At 44.6% G+C, this 18,380-nt stretch overlaps 2 protein-coding genes across 10 annotated transcripts in view; one reads left to right on the top strand and one right to left on the bottom strand.

The window, feature by feature from the left end:
• LOC105742412 (ubiquitin-60S ribosomal protein L40-like) overlaps positions 1-3,877 on the bottom strand; it is a 30,890-nt gene extending 27,013 nt beyond the window's left edge. Inside the window, exon 1 of one of the 2 annotated variants that reach the window (XM_012515104.2) lies at positions 3,617-3,858. In XM_012515104.2, the coding sequence (XP_012370558.1) occupies positions 3,617-3,850 (234 nt within the window). In that variant the 5' untranslated portion in view covers positions 3,851-3,858. Of the gene's footprint in view, positions 1-3,391 lie in introns of those variants that run through there. The other variant, XM_012515116.2, reaches the window with a different exon arrangement.
• Positions 1-18,380, top strand: part of Dst (dystonin) — a 482,621-nt gene that overhangs the window by 206,047 nt on the left and 258,194 nt on the right. For 7 of the 8 annotated variants that reach the window (XM_004623003.3, XM_023701151.1, XM_023700937.1 and 4 more), the window contains one exon: positions 5,077-5,138. In XM_004623003.3, coding sequence (XP_004623060.1) covers positions 5,077-5,138 — 62 coding nt within the window. Of the gene's footprint in view, positions 1-4,568; positions 4,580-5,076; positions 5,139-18,380 lie in introns of those variants that run through there. The other variant, XM_023701082.1, reaches the window with a different exon arrangement.

Raw genomic sequence — 18,380 nt, 5'->3', positions numbered from 1 at the left:
GGTGCTGGGGGATTGAACCGCGGTCCCTGTGCTTTGCTTAGCTTAGCTTGTTCTAAGTAGGTGCTTTAGACCACTGAGCCATCTCACCAGCCCTGGTCCTTTACTTCCTAAGGTAAATATAAGTGTATGTTTTTGTTTGAAACTACAAGTGAAATAATACTCAGGTTATAAAATTTAATTCATAATAATAAATGAGGCCTGTAAAACCGATGGAATTGGTTAAGGTCACAGGGATGATTTCCCCTTCCTTGTTGGCATAGCAACACTGCCCTAACTATAAATCTCAGCATTAAAGATCCTTCTCTGAAATGAAATAGTCACTGTGAGACTTGTAATTGGAAAATTAATGGTATAATCTGGACTACTCCCTTTGGAAATAATGTGTATGGAAAGTGGTAGAGTAGTGGTCTTAAAGCATTCTGGTTGGGAATTGCTCCCTTCAAGGAAGTTGAGGCAGTTCTCGTTAATTTTTTAGTTTGTGCTGCTGCAGGAGCACTGTAGGGTTACAGAGATTCCTGGGACTATTTATTTTTTCTTTTTTTAAAGCAAAGGTAAACCAGTGCCAGAATTCTCTAATGCCGAGGATGCCTCAGGCTGTGTACTCTCTTCCTGCACTTCAGTTGAGCATCATAACTCCCAGACATGGCCTTGGCAACCTCTGCCAGATACTGAGTTAGCATCATCCCAGCCTCGGCAGTGCCTTCGCACTGAACTGTAACACAAACTTGGGGCAAAACCCTGCCCTTGATTACCCTACCTGAGCGAGCTTTTCCTGTGCTAGGACGGAGATTCTTCACATCAGCTTTCTTGATACCTTCCTGGGTAAGAAACTAGGCACCTTGTCTTTAGAACCTAAGTTCTATTTCTTCATTTTCTTAAAATTTATGCCTGGTTTTTATTAATTGAGAAAATAAGAAATGTATTTCGATAACCTTTAAATACCTAGGAAAGATGGTTGTTTACTTATTTATTTTTTGGTGGAACCGGGGTTTTGAACTCAGGCCCTTGTGCTTGCCAGGCAAGCTCTTATTCTATGGAGCCATTTCCCCGGCCCCGGCAAGACAGTTACTATACAGTATATATGCTACCCTAAAGTTGAGGAGATGGTGTAGTATTGTAAGAGCTCGGATTGTGCCATGAAGGTTAGGTACATTAAACCTTGGATGACAGTATGAGAGTGCCTTGTCCTGTATTTTGTAACTTCATGCAGAAGTTGTTCTTGAATTAAAAGGATTTTTTTTTGGTTTGCTTAGCCTGCCTTAAGGGCAGATCTGGTAAAGCAGGTGGAGGTGGGGTTTGAACCTTGGTATGCATGAGCAGGCGCTTAAACAAAACTGAGCTAACCAACAGGCCCCTGTTCTTGAATTAGGAGGATTTCTAATATTTAATACATTTTTCTATTGAGGATTTAACGTTAGAATCCTGAGTTGTTAATTGGATGCGAATAATATTAATATTACTAATGAGTACTTTCTACCTTTTTGTTGTGTTTTCTTTTTTGCTGGGACGTAGACAAGCCCTGCTGAAGTAGTGGGAAGAGCGCTAGGGGTGGGTGCGTGGCTGGGGTGGGTGTATGCACTCTCCTTGCGGAGCTCACTCTGCACAGCGGGGGCTTCCCTGGCTCTCACCTGTGATTGGAGTGTGCTTAGTGCGTCTGTTTGGAAGATGCCAGCCTCCTCCAGGGGCGAAGCAAGCCGGCTGGGACGGGAACCACAGTGCTTGGCTCTCGCCGAGGCTCCACTGTACGTACTAAGACAAGAAGCAGACTAGAATTCTGGGCAACTTTGAGCAGTTTGTTACAGGCAGAACCGAGTGGTAGGTTATATTTAGGTGTCCTTTTGTTTCTCCCTGGCAGTGATAGGACATGGAAGGGGTTTAGGTTGGTACTTTGGAGAAGTAATGCTCATGAAATGACAGACTTCATGTTGGCGTTCAGATGTGGGAGAGTAGTGAGTAGTACGCCATCCGTGCATAGCTTTGCAACAGCTTGTACCTAAACAGACTATTGGATGGCTTTGCTAAAATACCTCTAACCGTGTCCTTATCTCTTTTTAAAAAGAAACTTTTGCTGTTGTGAATACTTTGATTTGTATTTTTTTTTAATGTTGAATTTATTTTATTTTTTAAAAAATTCTATTTATTTATGTGTGTGTGTGTGTGTGTGTGTGTGTGTGGCCAGCTCAGCCCACCAGAGGGCGGGGCTGGCTGGCATGTGGTGCTGGGGGATTGAACCGCGGTCTGTGTGCTTTGCTAAGCTTGTTCTAAGTAGGTGCTTTAGACCACTGAGCCATCTCACCAGCCCCGATTTGTATTCTTTATAGGTACATGTTGGACACACCATGGTTGTAGTTTGAGAAGACATTTTAGTACCCTTGCTGGGCGGAGGTACACAGATTTTTAGGGTTTTTTTTTTTAAATGTACATTGACTGGTAAGTTGAGAGCAGTGCTGTCCAGGAGAGTCCTGCTCCGGAGCAGCGCTGCCTACTGGGGTAGGGGTTCGGGCGGTGGTGTGAATGCCCTGTAGCTGTGCTTTCCTGCATTAGCTGTGCAACGTGTATATCTTAGACTTCTAAATTGTGACTGATGCAACCAAGAAACTGAGTTGTTAGGTTTTTGGTGAATTAATTTAGGTTTAAGTTTAATCATATGTGACTAGTGGCTATGAATTAAAAAGTGCAGGTGTAGATGGTTTAAATCAGGTTATATTTACACTAGCAATACAGGAATATCTGTTCCCTGTGTCCTTGCAACAGCAATATCCTTTGTTTTCATAAAATCTTGGCATAGATGCTTTTACTTTTTTTCTGTTTAAGGTTTCTTTCTGTGATATATAGTATTTAGGACATTTAGGACAGAGTCTGCAGGTCTGTAAGGTCTCACTGCGTAGATCAGACTCGTAGTGGTCCACCAGTGTTCAGCTTCCCTAGTGCTGGGGTTACAGGCGTGCGCCACCATGCCCAGTCGCAGTGACTGTCTCAGCGCCCCCGACAGGCAGGGCCAGCACGGCACACCAGGGGTCAAGCCCTAGCCACTGTGTTCTGCCTAAGCAGGTACTTTAGTCTGTTGAGCTATCAGGCCAGCCCTCTGTGTTATATTATTAAGTCAAGTTGAGAACCTGTGGGCGGTAGTTGTTTTTCTTTTTTAAATGTATTCAGTACAGTGTTTACAGGGTCTCACTAGACACGTTGGATTCCTAGTGCTCCTCCTGTTTTCGGCCTTCCAAGCACTGGGATTACAGGTCCGCGCCACCACGCCCAGTCTCAATTGCTGTCTCAGCACACACTGGGGGTGGGGCCGGCACTGCATGCTAGGGATCGAACCCCTGTCCTGCGTCTGCCTAAGCAGGAGCTGTAATTTTTTTTTTTTTTTTTTTTTTTTCTAGTCGAGGGAAACTTTATTCAGGCCCCGAGGCTGCAGGCGTTGGGCAGGTGGTGCCCTTCTGGACGAGGGGCTGGCTGAGCTTTATTTGACCTTCTTCTTGGGGCGCAGGTTGTTGGTGTGGCCACACTTCTTCTTGCGGCAGTTGACAGCACGGGGGTGCAGGCGGGCATAGCACTTGCGGCAGATCATCTTGTCACAGTTGTACTTCTGGGCAAGCTGGCGCAGGGATGGCGCCATGATCCCACCTCGCAGGCGAAGCACCAGGTGCAGGGCGGACTCTTTTTGGATGTTGTAGTCAGAAAGGGTCCGCCCATCCTCCAGTTGTTTGCTGGCAAATATCAGACGCTGCTGGTCAGGTGGGATGCCCTCCTTGTCTTGGATTTTGGCTTTGACATTCTCGATGGTGTCACTGGGCTCAACCTCAAGGGTGATGGTCTTGCCCGTCAGGGTCTTCACAAAAATCTGCATGTCTGCGTCTGCCACTCAGCCACCTCGTTGAAGAGAAAGAGTGACCAGGAGCTGTAATTTGGATAATTGTTTTTTAATGGGTTGTGTGGCTGCTTTTGCCTACCTACTCAGTAAGGCATTCACCTTTTTCTTGCTTCTGATTTTTAAACACTAGCATTAGTAATGTTTGTCTGATCTTGCACACTTTCCCTTGGTGATTTTTAAAAACTTTTGCTTATTTTCAGATTATTATAAAGAGCAAAAGTACTTCTGATAAATAGTGCAAGCATTTTCAAAAAAACTTAATGTTACAGTAGTTGAGACAGGTTCAGGGGTGAGGAATGGGAGGAAAAGAGACTGGAATGACAGAGAAAACATTTGTCTTAGCCCAGTTACAGATGGGGCACACTGGCACTGGGCTAGGAGCAGAGCGAAGGGTGCCAGGGAAGGAGGGAGCCGCAGACACAGGAAGGAAGGAGGGCGGAGTGGGGCAGTGAACGTTGCCTGCATGTGGGGAGCAGGACTATGTGTTGGAAGCCAGTGATTCTCCAACAGCTTGATGTGTCAGAGCGTCCCCAGCTTCTTAAACCACAGTTGGCCCTGTCTCAACTCTGCTCTGGGTCTGCAGTGACCAGGTTGGAATCACTCACTGTGCGGAGTCTGGGTGTAGCTTTCTTTGCTGTCAGATACTCAACACTGGCGTTAGGGGGAAGCAGCACAGCGGGAACATAAACTAGGGTCCACTCCTAGGTAAATCTGAAGTTAGGTTCTGGCTTTAGTAAAGACCATTTGCTGGGTCCCTGTGGAGATCCTCTGATTCTCTTGGAGCCTGGGTTTCTTGTGTAAAATAAAAATGATAGTACCCTCTGGCTATAAAGAGCAGGTGGGATGTGAATACGTTCGAGTGCTCTGGGGAGTTCTGTGCCAGGGTGCACCTGAAGCCAGGGCTTGGGGCAGAGACCCTCCTGGTGTAGTGGTGATGGTGGGTTAAACAATAAGTGGGCAGAATAGCGTACTTGTTAGTGGGGTAAGGTACACCACCAGGTAGAGACCAGTCTGCCCACTGCCCACAACACTTTCCTACAAATGGTCTAAAGTTGTGAAAACATAATAAGAAAATTCAGATGCATTGAACAGCATCTCTTGAATATCCTATCTCGTTTTGTATGTTGGCATGATGACATAGTTTTCCATGCATAGATTGTACCAACCTTATTTTATATCTTTTTTTTTTTTTAATCTTCCAGATGAACGGGACAAAGTTCAAAAGAAAACGTTTACAAAATGGATAAATCAGCATCTCATGAAGGTCAGTGTTTATTTCTATTACATCTTGGAATTGTTAGTGTTTTTTTTCTTCGGTGCCGGGGATTGAACTCAGTACCCTGCGCTTGCCAGGCAGGCACTACATCTCGGAATTGTTTTGCTTGTTTCACTGTATTGAACAGTAGTTGATTATATACCTTTGACAAATACTCTTTAAATGTCAACTTGGGGCCCTGGGAGATAGCTCAGTAGAATAAGCACTTGCCTGGTAAGCTCAGGGTCTGAGTTTAGTCCCCTGTACTGCCCACCCCCCCAAAAAAATCAACTTGAAAGTTGAAATTTGTAGAAGGTTCTGCATGCATCTTAGGCATCTACAGTCACTCGGTGTGTGGCTTGTGGGTAATGATGGAGGTGGGAAGGCAAGCACCCTCTGATTACAGTGTGTTCTGTGACATTAGTACAGCCTGCTATTACTGGACTCAAAAATTCAGAACTTTAAGAAATGGGTAAATATTTATATGTCAGAGCATGGAAAAATTACAGGTCTAGTAAGATTTTTTTCTCTCTCTGAAGATTCAAATTCTTGAGCATGAGAAATAAGGTGATAAAAATGAAAGAGCAATTGAAGAATAAGGAAAGAAAGGGAATAAAGTCATTCAGGTAAAATCTAAGGCTAGACATAATTGTGCACACCTGCAATTCCAGCACTCAGGGATGTACTGAATGAAGCAAGTTCAAGCCCAACAAGGGCAGCTTAGTGACTTAAGGAGACCCTGTTGAATGAGAGGGAGGGATGGGGGAAGGAAGGGGAAGGAGGGAAAAAGGGAGGAGGGAGAGAGGGGGAGGAGGAGAGGGGGAGGGGGAGAGGGAAAGAGGGAAGGAGGGAGAGAGGGAGAGCGGGAGAGTGGGTGACGGGGAGAGAGACAGAGGATCCCGAGCACCACAATAAGTAGAACAGAGTAAAATAAGGTCTGCATACTTTTGTGTATGTTCTCTGCCTTGTAAATGTTGACTGAAATTTTAAGTGGCCCTTAAGGCAAGAGGAAGAAGAGAGAAAGATTAAAGAAAGAAGAAAGAAAGCAGGGAATAAGGCTTAGGGGAGAGGGGCTGCCCTAAGCCTTCTGCAGCAAGGTGCCCATCCCTGGCTTGTGGGTGTGTTGTGGGGGTCACTGTCTACCCTGAGAGTGTTGACTCAGGCAGGGGGTGGGGTCTTCAGTCTTTTAGATAATTCTTAAAAATTCTGTCTTTTCTAAATTTTTATTTTATTTTGTTAATTTTCATTTAATGTTGTTGACCTGCTCATTAGCTCAGTGGTTTAAGTGCCTGCTTAAGCAAAACAGTCAGGCTCAGGATGCTGTGGTTCGAGCCCCAGATCCTCATACCTTACCAGACCTGCCCTTAAGGCACCCTGAGCCAGCCAAAAAACACAATCCATCATTTAGTGTTGTTGAATTCTCTCACCCTGATCTGTCTTAACCTGCTGTGACTCCAGGGGAACAGCTCTGTCCTGTTGGGCAGTGAGGGCCCGGAGCAGTTGTGCCTTTCCTACAGACCTTTCTTTACAGCATTTTGCTTTCTGTTCTGGAGCGTCATCTGTCTTCTAACTGGGTCCCGGGCCCTGGGCGGTTGTGGTCTGTGCAGCTGTTCCGTGGCTGGTCCCCCTCGGCGTGATTCTGTCGGGTCAGTGGGTGAGAGCTACGCGACGGTGAGACAGGCTCGCCTTGCTTGTGCAGTTACTGTGCATCACTGTGGGGAAGCAGCTTTCCAGAAGGAATTACTTTATTTTATTTTTATTTGTATTTATTTATTGGTACAGGGTCTCGCTGTGCAGCTTGGACTCAGTGCTTCTCCTGTGTCAGCCTCTCCCGTGCTGGGGTTCCAGGTGTGCATCACCATGCCCAGTTTTAGGGCCAGCACGCTGGGGCTCGAACTCGGGTCCAGGCAGGCAGTCGCTTAGACCACCAAGCTAACTTCCCAGCCCAGGATTTTAAAAATACACCTTTAATATAACTTACGAATTGCATTTTTTAAAGTAAACAGACTGGTTTATTTAGACTAACGTCTGTTGGTAAGCAGACGCCTTTTGACTTTTTCCAAACATACTGAAGCTGTAAGGGTTCTGAATTTCACCACGTCTGCCCTCAGGCTGGTGCCGGTGAGTGTGCAGCATGTTTTCCTTTTGACTCACCTTCCTTTAAGGTACTTTCAGCTCACATATTGCTGTCTGCTGCCTTTCCACACACTCAGGGTATTTATGTCGGGAGCCATGGTTTCTAGGTAAACTGTTGGCCGGAACATTTATCATCATTCTTTAGCACAACTTAAAGTGGTAGTGCTAGATTCTCAAAGTATTATACAGAAAAAGAAAGTAACCAGGGCTGTCAGACTAGAGAATGAAAAGGGATCAGTGTAGGAAAGAACAAAGTCGTCTGCAATGACGTGATCTGCGCCTTGCAAGGCCCAAAACTTTCCATTAAAAGACTCCTAGAATTCCATGGAAGAATTCCACTGAAAGGCTCCTAGCAAGATGCAGAGTCCCATGAAAATCAATAGCATTTGTAAGTGAACTCGCTGAGAAAGAAATTAGGAAAATAATACCTTTCACTGTAGCATCAAGAAAAATGAAATACTTTTGAAGTTAAACTAACCAAGGAAGTGAAAGATTATAAAAAATTAGATTGCTTTTAATTAATTGTTTACTTGGACCTAGGATTAGAACTTTGAGCTATGACTTAGATACTGTCCTCAGGAGGAATAATTTCAGGCCCCGAATGACTGTGAGAGCAGGCGAGCCCAGGAAGTCCCTCTAGTGTGCTTCCCTGTGGAGGGCCCATCTGACATTTTACAGTGCAGTTATATTCCTTAGCATTGATAAGCTCTGGTATAAATTTATCTGTGACGCCGTGTAGTAGGATATTTCTGCCTTCCTCTAAATTTTAATTTATTGGTACATGAATGCCTTGCAGAGACAGAAGCCTGGAATTCCGTGTTGGGCCACACCCTGTTTGATGGTTAGTGACTTGCTGGGTGACTGCCTGGGAGGTATTCTGTGACTGTGTTACATTTTTGTGTCTGTTCCATGATGCTTTTGGAAAGGTTAAGTTAATGATGGGAATACCTTTTGCTATCACAGTAAAGTGAATGACTTCACAACTCCGTGGATCAGCCATGTTATTCTTATTTTCTGATTTGGTGGCTGGAGAGAAAATGGGAATTCCCAGGCTGAGGGCAAACTGTGGTAGCTTTTAATGAAAAGATAAAAAGATCTGTTTGCTCTATGTGCCTGGCTAATTGGATAATTTTAAATTGTGGCCACAGATAAAGATAGGGGGAGTTTTAAATTATTGACTTATGAAAGTAGAATGTGATATTTTTGACTCTTAATATTTTTGTCTAATTGCTTTCTCTCTAGGACCTTAAATTTATACCACTGGTTCCTAACCTTAGTTGTATCAGAGTCAGTTAGAGGGCTTATTAAAACAGACTTTTGCATCTCGCCCCAGGAACTTCTGATTCACTAGATCTGGAATGGGGCCTGAAAAATGGTATTTCTAACAAGTTAGAGATGCTTTCATTTCTCATGAATTTGATGCTCTCAAGTTGGGGCACACTATGAGAACTCTCAGAACAGATAAATGTATCAATATGTAAATAACCAGCAGTTTCATTTGGCATATCCAAATTCATTTTTATTTTTATTTTTATGTATTTGGTTGTTGCAGGTCTCACATGTAGCCTGGAGTGGCCAGCTCACCCTGCCCTGGAGGTGGGGCTGGCATGGCATGTGGTGCTGGGAATTGAACCGCAGTATCTGAGCTTGCCTAAACTTGCCTAAGTAGGTGCTTAGTCCACTGAGCTATCTTGCCAGCCCTCCCAAAATATTTTTAAGTGATTTAGAAAACAGTAGTAGCTTTTATTGAACCCAGACTGGATGCTAGGTACTTTTTCATATTATTAGCTATATTAATAGGATCTGATACCCTATGTCTTCCTGTATTTCTCGGAATAGTCTTATGGACAGGTCCTGCTTGTTACACTTTTGTTATAGGTGATAGAACTATGCGCAGAAATTCTGTGATCCCCCCACCCCCCCAAGATCGTGCAACTAGGCTGGCGTGAAAACTGAAGCTTAGAGATAAAGTAAATTAAGAGGATGTTTGATACACCAGACAGAGGAGAAATGAACATCATTCCCCTTCTGCCTTACTTGGGCCTTTGCTCTGTGTTTCATGTTGAATTCTGGAGGATAAATTTGGAGTTCGGTGATTAAAGGAGCGAAGCTGAACATTTGGACGTTTGTCTGCTTTCTTTGCAAATAGGACCTGACATTTAATTTCTTTCTGTTGTGATATAATGGATAACAGTGTCTACAGTTGAGGAAGATTTGTGTGCTTTTGGAGAAATACTGGGTTAGAGTCCCAGAGTATGCAATTTAGGAGAAAATCTCCCAAATCAAGATTTCTTATGTATGAGAAAATAATTGTCATTTCAAGATTTTAAGAGGTACAAGGAAGTAACAAATGGTTTTTATATAGGTGATTTATAGACTGAGACATTCTGGATATCCTTTCATGAAGAGGAATGATTGACTGGAGTAATGGCTTTCACCATGAGCAATGATAGACTCCTCATCAGGGACAAAATTCCAGACTAGGAGCTAAGGTGTCTTGGTTACTCTTCTCTCGTTGCTGGGAAAGATGCCTGACACCCAAGATGAAGGAAGGAAAGGTTTATTTAGCTCACAGTGGAGGTTTAGACCTTAGTCAACTGGCTCAAGGCAGAGTGGCATGTGACAGAGAGCATTCATTCATGGTGGTGGCAGAGAGCAAGAGCAGAATGGAGAAGCTGCAGCAACAGTGGCTGCAGAGAGCAAGTCTGTCTTTCTGTCTCTCTTATGTTACGTTCATTCACACCCATAATCTCAGCATTACTTGGACCCATAATCCCAGCAGTACTCAGACACATAATCCCAGCCTTAGATCATGAATTAATCACAAACTGTAGAACTGTGCCTCAATGGCTGCATAAGGCTTTGGAGGGACAAATACATACAAACTGTAATGTGTAAGTATATAGCTCAGTGGCTTAAGCATCTGTCTGGCAAGCAGAAGGTCCTGAGTTTGATTCCTGGTAAAGAAAGAAAGAGAGGGGGAGAGGGGGAGGGGAGGAAGGAGGAAGGGAGGAAGGAAGAATTAGTTCCAGACTAACACTATGCTTAGACGATTGCACAGAACTTCTGATTATCATCAGGACTCTGAAATGCAGCTTAGGAAGCTATCTGTTTTCATGCAAGTCATTGTGTGGTTGAGATATTAAATATACATACATGAAATCATTAAGCAGTCATGATAGAGTCAGAAGAGGTGAGAAGGATGTAAGGGTTTTCAGAGCTCAGAGCTGGGGTCAGGGTGGCTCTGCGCGGGGCAGTGGACGTAAGCTGAGTGTGAGGAGGAGGCGTGCACTGCAGCCCAGAGAGCCTGAGGTGCCTGCTGCTGAGGCTGGCCGCAGGGAGAGTGACTGCGTGGCAAGTGGGACGGAGGAAACAAGGGGCCTGCTTCCCAGCAGTGCTTTGAGAAGAACGACACTGTAGCGGCATTTCAGAAAGAACGCCACATTTCGTACACAAGTGTAGGAGTCTGCATGTGTGTGGCGGACTCCATGAGGTGGCTGTTTTCTCATGAGGACGTCATCAGTGCTGAATGTTCACTGATGGCTGGTGACTGCTGGCAGGAGACTTGTTCTTCTTTGCCTGCAGCCCTTACAGGGGTGAAGGCAAAGAAGGCATGCTTATTCCGTCTCCTTGGAGTAACAGATGCCTAAAATCCATTCACAGTGTTGACAGTTGGACCTCTAGTAGAGAGAGCCCTGCCTGATCCTCATCTCAGTCAGGGTAGTTTATATTTGTAATCCCATGGATACGTTATTGGAATCTTGTTAAGTTGATTCCATTCTGCCACTTCCAGTGCAACCCATGGTGAGAATAAAGACACTAAAGCATATTTATAGTATGGGGAGCCAAGGGGTGCTAAGTTCAGTCACGGTAATAGCTATCGGAACAAAGGCCTGGACTCAGAGCCGAACCCAGGTTTATTATTTAGTCATGAAGGAGGAGTGGCTTAAGGACGAATGACTGAGAGTGGTGGGAAGTAGGTGAGTATGTGAGCTGCAGGACGCCTGCATTTATTTCTGCAGTCTGCAGAGAGAAGGCTATGCAGAGAGTAATCTGCATTATACAATTGAGATAGTATCTAATGTTCTGGGGTCCAGTGCTTCAGCTCTGACGTGTAATCTTTCAAGCCCTAGGAAGTCATAGCCTCTGTCTCTAGGCGTGATCCCAGCCAACAGCGTGGAGCATTGGCTCTTCATCCTGTCTTGACCTGGCTCACACTAGAGAGCAGCAGGTGGGGCCACCAGGAAAACGTGCGTGCTGTCTTCAAAGACTACGACCAGCACCTTGACCAGACTGATATGCATTGTTTAAAGCCAACTGAAGGGGTAAGGAAAAGTCCTAGCCAGCTCTGTACATACCAATACATGGAAAAAGGATCAGGCACAGCCAAAATGGAGACAGTTGCTCTTTTTTCAAGGACAGTTACCCAGCTGGGCCTCCACACTCTAGTTTTACCCAAAAGGAGAATCTTCACAGGGAGGAAAGCATAAAGTCCAGCTCACATTGAATCAGCTTGGTGGGTACTGCAGGCCTGCTGCAATCCTTAAGACTTATACTTAGGATCTGCTGATGGCAGGCTTGTGAGGGGCGTCTTGCAGGTCTTATTACAGCTTTGGGCCCATGGTTGTCCTGTACTGCATGCTGGTTAGGCTGCATCAAGGGAGTTTTGCTCAGTTCCTGACAGTGCATTCTGAGAGGGAGCATGCATCAGAGGGTCCTAGCACTGTCCTGAGGAGGACAGTTGAGACAAATGGGGATGTGGCCTTAAGAAGAGAGGCTTCCAGAGAGCCCGACAGGTGTCTTCCGATACCAGCAGGGCAGTTGTATGCCAGGGACCACAGTTTGCATTTATTTAGTTCACAGAGATTACTGGGTAATTGCTGAGATGAAGATTTAAATTTTGAAAATCTCTCTGTGTCGTGCTTAGTAGTGGACATTCATTGTTTTGTAATCTAAGGGTATATGTTCAGTTTCCTGTGGCTTACTGTGATAAATTACACAAACTTGGTGATGTACTCTAACAAAATTATTTTATTATGACTCTGGGGGGCCAGGAACCTGCAGTGTCTTACTGGACTGAATTGCTTGCCTCTGCTGGCTCCAGGCAGCTGGCCTATCAATCCCCTTGGCCACACTACCCCAGTCTCTGCCTTTCTGGCCTCCTCTGATTTGCATGACACATTTGGCTAAGCTCCCCTCCCTAATAGGACGCTTGTGATTATGGACGTAGGACCTATGGGAATGATCTCCCAGTCATAGCACCTGTAATTTAATCAGATCTGTAGAGGCCCTTTCCTAAATAACATTTCTAGTTCCTGGGGAGTCAGACCTGACACCTTGAAGCCCTCATTCAATCTACCACCTGTCCCCTTCACCCGTGACTTCATGGGCAGGGTACTCCCTAGCTGTCATAGAACGTCACCTAAATCTTTTGGAGATTTAGTTGGAATCTATCAGAGGTAGAATAAAAATGAATAGCACATGGGAAGGCACTAGTGTCATCTAAGATACTTTATAAGAGCAAGAGCTAATCACTGGGGGGGCCAGGGAGATGGCTCAGTAGAATAAGTGATTACCTGGCAAATGCAAGAGCCTGAGTTCAATCCCTGCTTCCGCAAAAAAAAAAAAAAAAAAAAAAAAAAAGAATCTAGTGACTTACAGATAATAAGAGGTGTGAAATACTAACAGGACAGATGGACTAGAGATTAAATTTTACAACTTAAATGGTTTGAAAATAATTTTAAGTTTTAAAAAGTTACAGAAATAAAAACATAAGCAACACTGGTTAACATACAGATTAACTCTTGTTACGTATTTTACCTCGTTTGTTCTACCTTTCCCACATACTATGTGTATCCTGCCTTTTAAAAAAATTCGAAGCGTTGGAGGATGAGGTGTACGCTGTGGCCCTCAGCCATGAATACTTCCATAGGCGTTACCTGAGATAAGGGATATGCTGTTACGCCGGGAGGTACTGCCTCCCTAAGTTTACATTGCTCAGTATTTAGTGTCCAGCTTTGTTAGTTGAGGCTTTACAGTATTTCCCTCCCAGGGCAGGATCCCTTTCAGGGTCACGTATTCTGCTTAGTTGTTACTCCTTTCTGGCCTGACTTGGGAAATTTCCACACCTTTTTACTGATCTTCATGATGTTGACATTTTTGCAGCATACAGACCAAGGTTTTAAATGAAAAGCTATTATATGACAAGAAGATAACCTTTTTCTTTTTATTCATGAGGCTCAGTTAAGTAGTATAAATAATTTTAGCATTTGTGATAAAGTTATAATTTTTTGTTGTTGTTTTGTTTGTTTGTTTTTTCTGGCAGAACCTGGGATTGAACTCAGGCCCTTGCGCTTGCCAGGGAAGAGCTTATTCCACGGAGCCATCTCCCCAGCCCCAAACGTTATAAATTGTCTTTACAAATTAAGAACATCAAACTTCTACTCCCTAATTTCATCAAATAACTATAGATCTTTCTTGTGGCCAACTATATTTTTCTTCTTTATTACTCACTCATTATTACCTTTATTACTGTCACCACTATTTCTACTGTTTCTTGAGTACTTGCTATTTTCAGGTGGGTAATATACACATTATCTGATTTTTTTTTTTTTTTAAATTTTTAGGACAGGGTCTACAGGGTCTATAGGGTCTCACTACATAGATGGGACTTGTAGTGATCTGCCTGTTTACAGCTTCCCAAGAGCTGGGATTACAGGCGCTTACCACCACGCCCAGTCTCACTTGCCGTCTCTGCACGCTCCGGGAGTGGGTCCGGCACAGCCAGCCTGGGGATCGAACCCCCGGCCCTTGCGCCTGCTTGCACATGCTTTAATCCACTGAGCTATTACATTTTACTGTTGAGAAAACTGAGGCTTAGGAAAGATTATGCACCATCAGGGCAAATATAGAGTTGAATAATTAAGAAGAAATAGAGGTAGAGAAGCGTGAAGAAAGAGCATGCTAGGACATATCACCTCTTCTCTCATCTCTGATGTCAGCATTTCCCTGTGCATTGTAACTCTTTCCTGTTTTCCTTGGCCTCTCTGTGGCCACACATTTCTATATGTGCTCTTCTTTAATCAGTATGCTTTGCAAGGCTTAGAGATACAAGAGGTACGGAAAGAGCCAAGCATTGTGGAAGGCTGTGCTTTACTGGAAAAGTAATGACGAAGGCATTTTCAGAGAACAAAAAACTGCACTTTGGTCTGTGGATAGCATATCCCAAATTGTGGTTTTGAGGCCCTTAGACCAGAGGTGTCCACCTAGAGAAGGGGGTACGTTGAGGCAGGAGACCTTGCTGTTGAACGCTGGCTCCGAGCTGCACCAGGCACAGGTCTGTCTGCAGCTCACGCTGCTCATGGCCTCCCGGCACTGCTGCTTTTCTTCACTCACATGAAAGATCTTGTTGCTCAGTGAACGGCCATTAGGCCATATTAAACTCTCTCCACTCCCCCGCTGGTTTACAGTGTAGAACTGCTATGATGAGAAAGTGCAAGGGCTGCTTTGGTGGGAGTGAGAGAAAATGTAGTCTACAGGAAAAACAAATGTAGGCTAAATTCCTACTTTTAAAACCAAAGAGATTATTTCATTTTAGACGTAGACAGTGTGCTTGCTCCCATGTCTAACATGTGATAACCAGTGAGGCCAAACTTGGGGTCCACTCCGGACCTCTTTCTGTGGTCTTTCTACTGTGTGATGCAGTTTGTCCATTTGTAGGTTGGTGGTAGTCCAAGTTAGATAGAAATATTATAGGCAGTCAGACAGGGCCAGGCCCTCAAGGAGACAGTGTGGAAGATAAGATGTTTTTGCAACTGTGAGAAAGACAGATGCCTCTGGAGTGAGCCACACCGAGGGAGACCAAAGAGCGAACAAATGCTCACTTCCCTAAAGATAAGCATCTGGGATTGATCATTACCCCGGGGAAGACCAGAAAAATCATTGATCTGACTACTACTGGCTGGCTACTGAATAAACTCTTGTTTTATATTCCTGCCCGCTTGCGTCGTGACTCACTTTCCCATTTGGTCCTGGACTTAATCAATTTTACCTGAGCAGTGGTGATTGTAATCTCATTGTGACCCTAGTTTTGTCCTACCGCATGCCCACCTAAGTGAGCCCATGTTCTCCACCGTAGACCTGCATGGTTTTACTCTACAAAAGTCCCTGGAAGAGACAGCTTCCTGGGGACCACCCGCTCGGGGACCCTCCCTTCTGTCCCTTTCTCATATAGGAGCTTTCTTTCCTGCAGTAAATATATTCTGCTCATAATCTCTTTGTTCCTAAAATTTATTCTTCAGTTTTAGAGAACATGAACTCGTCCCAGGTACCTTTTAGGTCAGGAGTTTCATTTTTTCCCCTATATCAGTAGCAGGTTTACTCATATTCATAGATGAAAACCATTTATTTGTCTAAGATTACTTTTAGTTTTACCAGTTTAGACTTTGAGACAATATTGGCTAGAACTAGCTTATTCTCACTTGGAAACTTTCTAATAGTTGCTGAGATTGATGACTCATCTCCAGCTTTCTTTCGGATATAGCCAAGTTTCTTTGAAGGTTTGCAGCAGTGGTGAACCTTGGCACTTGATCTGTTTGCTTTTCTCTTAACACAAAAGATGTTAATATATGAGTTTTTTTCTAAAATTAAAACCTTCATATTGAGGTTTGATTGCATTGTGGACACTTTGTTATAAATACATGGGTTTGGGCTTGCGGTTTGGGTGCTCGTCTCTAAAACATTTGCCATCCCTGGGCTAGGATCATCCTTCCCATGAAATCAAACAAATCCAGAGGAGAATTCAGAAACTGGTTCTCCAGGAAGCTGAGAGAGGAAGACAAGTAGCGCAGAAGGCAGCAACCAGGCGGGAAAGGGTCATAGGCAAGGGCAGCGGGGGTCGAGTTGGACTTGCATGTGTGCTGGACGCTAACGGGCATTTGAAGTTAATATAGTACATGAAAAGCTGTCTGTGTTGTGGAGATGGAGGAGGGCCAGCTTCAGAGAGGAGCTTCCGAGGCTGACTCCGCCGCACAGTTCTGACAGTGCTGAATCTTGTGCCTGGCTTTGGTACTGTGCTCTTGATGTACAGCATTAGCATCCTGGCGCTTTTCCTTAAGGAATTTTTAAATACTGTTCAAATATTTTTGTTTTTGATTACAAAAACTCATGGAAGTATATACTACTAGGCTATCACATAAAATTTAAGAACATTATGGTATTCATAATAAGGACATTCTTTGCTACATGTGGGGCATCATTAAAATATGAAACTTCAGTCATTTTTGGAAGCCTGAAATTGTATTTCATTAAACAGATGAAATATGATACTGATTTTGTTCACAGGGTAACCTGTTGGGTTTTATGGTTTTTATTTTTATTTATTTATTTTTATGATTTTTACATAATGCCCATCTTATTTTGGTGAAGATTGAATTTAAATTGTGGGATCAGGCAGCATACACTAAAGAAGAAAGCATGGTCAGGTGTGGTGGTGCACATCTGTAATCCCGTTATTCTGGGAGGCTGACACAGGAGGATCCAAAGTTCTAGCCCAGTCTAGTCAGTTCAATGACTTAGTAAGACACAATCTTGGAATTTAAAAAGGAACCGGAAGCTGTATCTCACTGTGAAGGTACTCTACACACATGTGCACACAGGGAGTCATCTTCCCTCCCCCAGTAGATTTTAGTTTCTTCTTACGTGCCCAGTGCATCTGTGTGTCTCCCCGAGGCACCCCCTTTTGCGGAGCAGCTGTTGTCAGGATCAGTAAAAAGAACTGGGTGAACTGCTTGTCCTGTGTGGTCTGCGCTTGATGGAGTGTATAGCTGTCCTGCTAGAGATGGAAACCCTGCTGGAATTTCAGACACAGAGAGGAAGGTCAGCTGTGGGTGGAAGCTGGCCCGTGGGGCTGGATCTGCCCTTCAAGTTCCTTTCTCTGAGCTCGCCCTCCACTGCAGTGTCATTGTCTTTTTACCCTGGATCCCAGGGAAAGTCACACAGTGAGATGGTTAAGACTCCAGGTTCAGGCCCTGGCCCTGCACCTAGCTATTGGGCTTGTCTCTGCCCTAGACAGCCTTCTAGTGCTATTGTCTCTTGTTTTATTTTGTTGAGACAGGGTCTCAACTTTGTAGTGCAGGCTGGCCTTAAACTCGCTGCAATCCTTCTGCCTCAGCTGAGTGCTGAGATTACAGGCATGCACTACCACTGCCAGCCTACTGGTGTTTGAAAGGTTCCTGAAGCTAAGTTGGGAAACTTAACTCGTATTTCTGTAAGTTTGCAGGTTTGCTGATCCCTGATGTGGAAAAGGATTTTTAGGATGGCTTAATAAGAGACACGGGAAAGGTTTGTTAGGCAGAGATTTTAGGACACACTTGTGCGTGGAGTGCTGGTGCTCAGAGGAGTCAGAAAGTTTCCCAGAACAGGGATTATCTATGCTTCACTCCAAGAAGTAGAAACCCTGGGAGCAGGCGCCCTGCCCATCCCAGGGAGGCAGGAGTAGCCATTTACAGGTGTGGGCCCGGTTCTCAACAGTCTGTGCATTTTCTCAACCTGCTGTTTTGTCTTAGGATCAGGTTCTGCTTTTTGCATTTTCAGTTAAACCAAAATTTGGGCTTTTGGTATTCCTAAGGAGTTTTGGATATGTGGGATGGAGCCTAGATTTAACCGAAGGAACCCTGGGTAACCCTGGCTCATGATAGAAGTCACAGTCACTATGCGTCTGAGTTGCAAAGTGAGACCCTGCACAAACATTGGGCTGGTGGTAGCTCAATGAAATAAGCAAGCACAAGGTGCCGAGTTTGATCCTTGGTGATAGGTTATGGCCGGAGTACAGACTGCTGAATTAGCATAGCCCTGACCCAACATGGCTGACTCCCCAAAACAACAGTTTATCTTCCCAGGACCTCATCGTCCTCCTTGCCCTCTCCAGCCCTGGGTACCACTTCCTTTGACCTGTCCCGCCCACACAGCGGAGCCTCCAATCAGCTCCTCGTGCGTCACTGACCCCGCCCTTCAAGCTTCGCCCCTAGCAAAGTCCATAAAGTCTCAGACTCCCTGGCTCAGGTCAGAGGATCTGCCTATCCCCCTGCCGTCGGCCCTCACCGTGTGTTTAGAGTT

This window comes from Octodon degus, unplaced genomic scaffold (genome assembly GCF_000260255.1).
Source record: "Octodon degus isolate 3935 unplaced genomic scaffold, OctDeg1.0 scaffold00001, whole genome shotgun sequence".
NCBI classification, from domain to species: Eukaryota; Metazoa; Chordata; class Mammalia; order Rodentia; family Octodontidae; genus Octodon; species Octodon degus.
This window is presented reverse-complemented; position numbering and strand designations above follow the sequence as displayed.